Source organism: Dendrobates tinctorius, unplaced genomic scaffold, assembly GCF_039654945.1.
Source record: "Dendrobates tinctorius isolate UK_male_01 unplaced genomic scaffold, ASM3965494v1 ptg000063l, whole genome shotgun sequence".
In the NCBI taxonomy this organism is placed as follows: domain Eukaryota; kingdom Metazoa; phylum Chordata; class Amphibia; order Anura; family Dendrobatidae; genus Dendrobates; species Dendrobates tinctorius.
This window is the reverse complement of record NW_027361731.1, coordinates 31,668,456-31,671,529: the sequence shown is the minus strand read 5'-3', so window position 1 is coordinate 31,671,529 and position 3,074 is coordinate 31,668,456. Positions and strand designations below refer to the sequence as shown.

Below are 3,074 nucleotides of genomic sequence, written 5' to 3'. Positions count from 1 at the left end.
TCTTTCCAGAATTTTTTTTATCTCCAAAATTCACAGACTAAACCTTGGACAAAAAAAGGATTGTCCTATAAAATCAAGATTTCCCGAATTAATTAATGGAGCGATGGAATAAATCGTACAGTAAATATACACACGCCGCCTGCGTGGACTAAAGACTAAATTATACGAGCGCTAATCCAGTGCAGATCGGAGCTGCCTGTATCACTGGCAGCACTATAGGCAGAGCAGCCGACAGTTTTTATTTTAATTTTATTTTTTTTTTACGGTTTTAAAGGCTAAAATTGAACCATGAGACCTGAAACGCGTCGTTCATTCATTACGACCTGGAAGAAGACGAGGACTCTTGTGATTCTTCTCTTTTTACTTGTGCGAGGGGGTCATGCCATACCCCACATGAGATATTCCCATCCCGGCTTATGTCCCAATGATATGAATCCGAACCTCTGGGTGGACGCCCAGAGCACCTGTCAACGAGAGTGCGACACCGACCAGGTGAGTCCAATTTAGTAATATTTTTGGCAGTTTTAGAGGGTGATTTTGTAATTTTTATTTCTTATTTTGCTAGAACATTTTGCCTTAAAAATATTTTTTTTTATATTTTTGAAAATTATATTTTTCTTTTTTTTTTTCATTCGATAGGAATGTGAAACTTATGAAAAATGTTGCCCTAATGTCTGTGGGACCAAGAGCTGTGTTGCTGCCCGTTACATGGATGTGAAGGGAAATAAGGGTCCCCTGGGAATGCCCAAACAGGCTACATGTGACCTTTTCATGTGTACTCAGCAAGGTTCCCAGTGTGACATTTGGGACGGGCAACCCATCTGCAAATGCAAAGATCGATGTGAGAAGGAGCCGAGTTTCACCTGTGCTTCCGACGGACTCACCTACTACAACAAGTGCTTTATGGATGCCGAAGCTTGCTCCAAGGGGATCTCGTTGACTGTAGTTACGTGCAAGTATCACCTCACCTGGCCACATACTAGTCCTCTTCCATCAGAAACCACCATCAACCCAACCATCCCATCAGCACAAACGGCCATTGTCAATGTGATTCCACCAGCTCTAATGAACAACCCGACTCACAAAACGGTCAACGTAGGGGACACGGTTAGTTTTCATTGCGACGTTGGTGGAAAACCCAAACCGGAAATAACCTGGGAGAAAGAAGGAAAGAAAAATGTAGTCATGCGACCCAACCATGTGGTTGCCAACATTGTGGTCACCAACATTGCCCAGCTAGTCATCTACAACACACAACTGGAAGACAATGGAGTCTACGTATGTACAGCCAAGAACAGTGGTGGCGTCATCAAGATCAACTTTCCTTTATCCGTCAAAGAGCAACCCATCAAGGAAGAATCTGGAACAAAATCTTTTTTTCCAACAAACGAGTGCCTAAAGCCCCCGGACAGCGAAGACTGTGGAGAAGAGCAGACGCGATGGTATTTTGACGCCAAGAAGAACAATTGTTTTATCTTTGTGTACGGCAATTGCAACACTAACATGAACCATTTCGACACCTACGAATCCTGCATGTTGACGTGTATGAACGGACCGGTCAACATCTGCAATTATCCTGCTCTACAAGGTCCATGCAAGGCATACGAGCCCAGATGGGCATTCAACAGGCTCCTGAGTCAGTGCCAGTCTTTCATTTATGGAGGGTGTGGTGGCAATGAGAACAATTTTGAAAGCAAGGAAATGTGTGAGGAGTCTTGCCCGTTCCCTAAAAACCAAAAGTGCAAAGTTTGTAAACCTCGACAGAAGTTGGTGACAAGCTTCTGTAAAAGTGACTTTGCCATCCTTGGGCGAATCTTAGAACTAACGGAAGATCAAGAATCTGGACATGCTCTCATTTCGGTGGAAGAAATTTTGAAAGATGAGAAGATGGGACTAAAGTTTTTGGGAAAGCAACCACTCGAAATCACTCTTCTAAACATAGACTGGAGTTGTCCATGCCCCAATGTCACCTCGGTTAGCGGACAGCTCATAATCATGGGGGATGCACATAACGGAATGGCAGTCCTGCAACCACACAGCTTTGTGGGCATGTCAAGTGCCCGTCGGGTGCGGAAGCTCCGGGAAGTCATCCACAATAAAACTTGTGATCTCCTCAAAGAAATTTTAGGGCAGTCATGATTTATTGATGACCATCGACCAGGCGTGATTTTTAAAGGAATGTATTTTTCTGAAATTACTAATGTCAACTTTGAATTAAAGGAACCTGGTCAGAAGTGACAATATTACATTTGTAGTTCTATTATTGTACATCGGGGGCAGTATTATAGTAGTTATATTCTTGTACATAGGGGCAGTATTATAGTAGTTATATTCTTGTACATAGGGTGCAGTATTATAGTAGTTATATTCTTGTACATAGGGGGCAGTATTACTGTATAGTAGTTATATTCTTATACATAGGAGCAGTATTATACTAGTTATATTCTTGTACATAGGGTGCAGTATTATAGCAGTTATATTCTTGTACATAGGGGGCAGTATTATAGTAGTTATATTCTTATACATAGGGGAAGTATTATAGTAGTTATATTCTTGTACATAGGAGCAGTATTATAGTAGTTATATTCTTGTACATAGGGGGCAGTATTATAGTAGTTATGTTCTTGTACATAGGAGCAATATTATAGTAGTTATATTCTTGTATATAGGAGCAGTATTATAGTAGTAATATTATTGTATATAGGAGCAATATTATAGTAGTTATATTCTTGTACATAGGGGGCAGTATTATAGTAGTTATATTCTTGTACATAGGAGCAATATTATAGTAGTTATATTCTTGTATATAGGAGCAGTATTATAGTAGTTATATTCTTGTACATAGGGGCAGTATTATAGTAGTTATATTCTTGTACATAGGAGCAGTATTATAGTAGTTATATTCTTGTACATAGGGGCAGTATTATAGTAGTTATATTCTTGTACATAGGGTGCAGTATTATAGTAGTTATATTCTTGTACATAGGGGGCAGTATTATAGTAGTTATATTCTTGTATATAGGAGCAGTATTATAGTAGTTATATTCTTGTACATAGGAGCAATATTATAGTAG

General features: G+C 39.7%; 1 protein-coding gene across 1 annotated transcript; it reads left to right on the top strand.

Moving 5' to 3' along the window:
* Window positions 1-667: 667 nt before the first annotated feature.
* On the top strand, window positions 668-2,334 carry WFIKKN2 (WAP, follistatin/kazal, immunoglobulin, kunitz and netrin domain containing 2). The gene has a single exon (XM_073580198.1). The coding sequence runs from the start codon at window positions 709-711 to the stop codon at window positions 2,137-2,139; it is 1,431 nt and encodes a 476-aa protein (XP_073436299.1). The 5' UTR covers window positions 668-708; the 3' UTR covers window positions 2,140-2,334.
* Window positions 2,335-3,074: the final 740 nt, after the last annotated feature.

Bases quoted from the DNA above. Each gene is read 5' to 3' on its own strand.
- WFIKKN2 (XM_073580198.1), top strand. From the start codon at position 709: ATGGATGTGAAGGGAAATAAGGGTCCCCTGGGAATGCCCAAACAGGCT.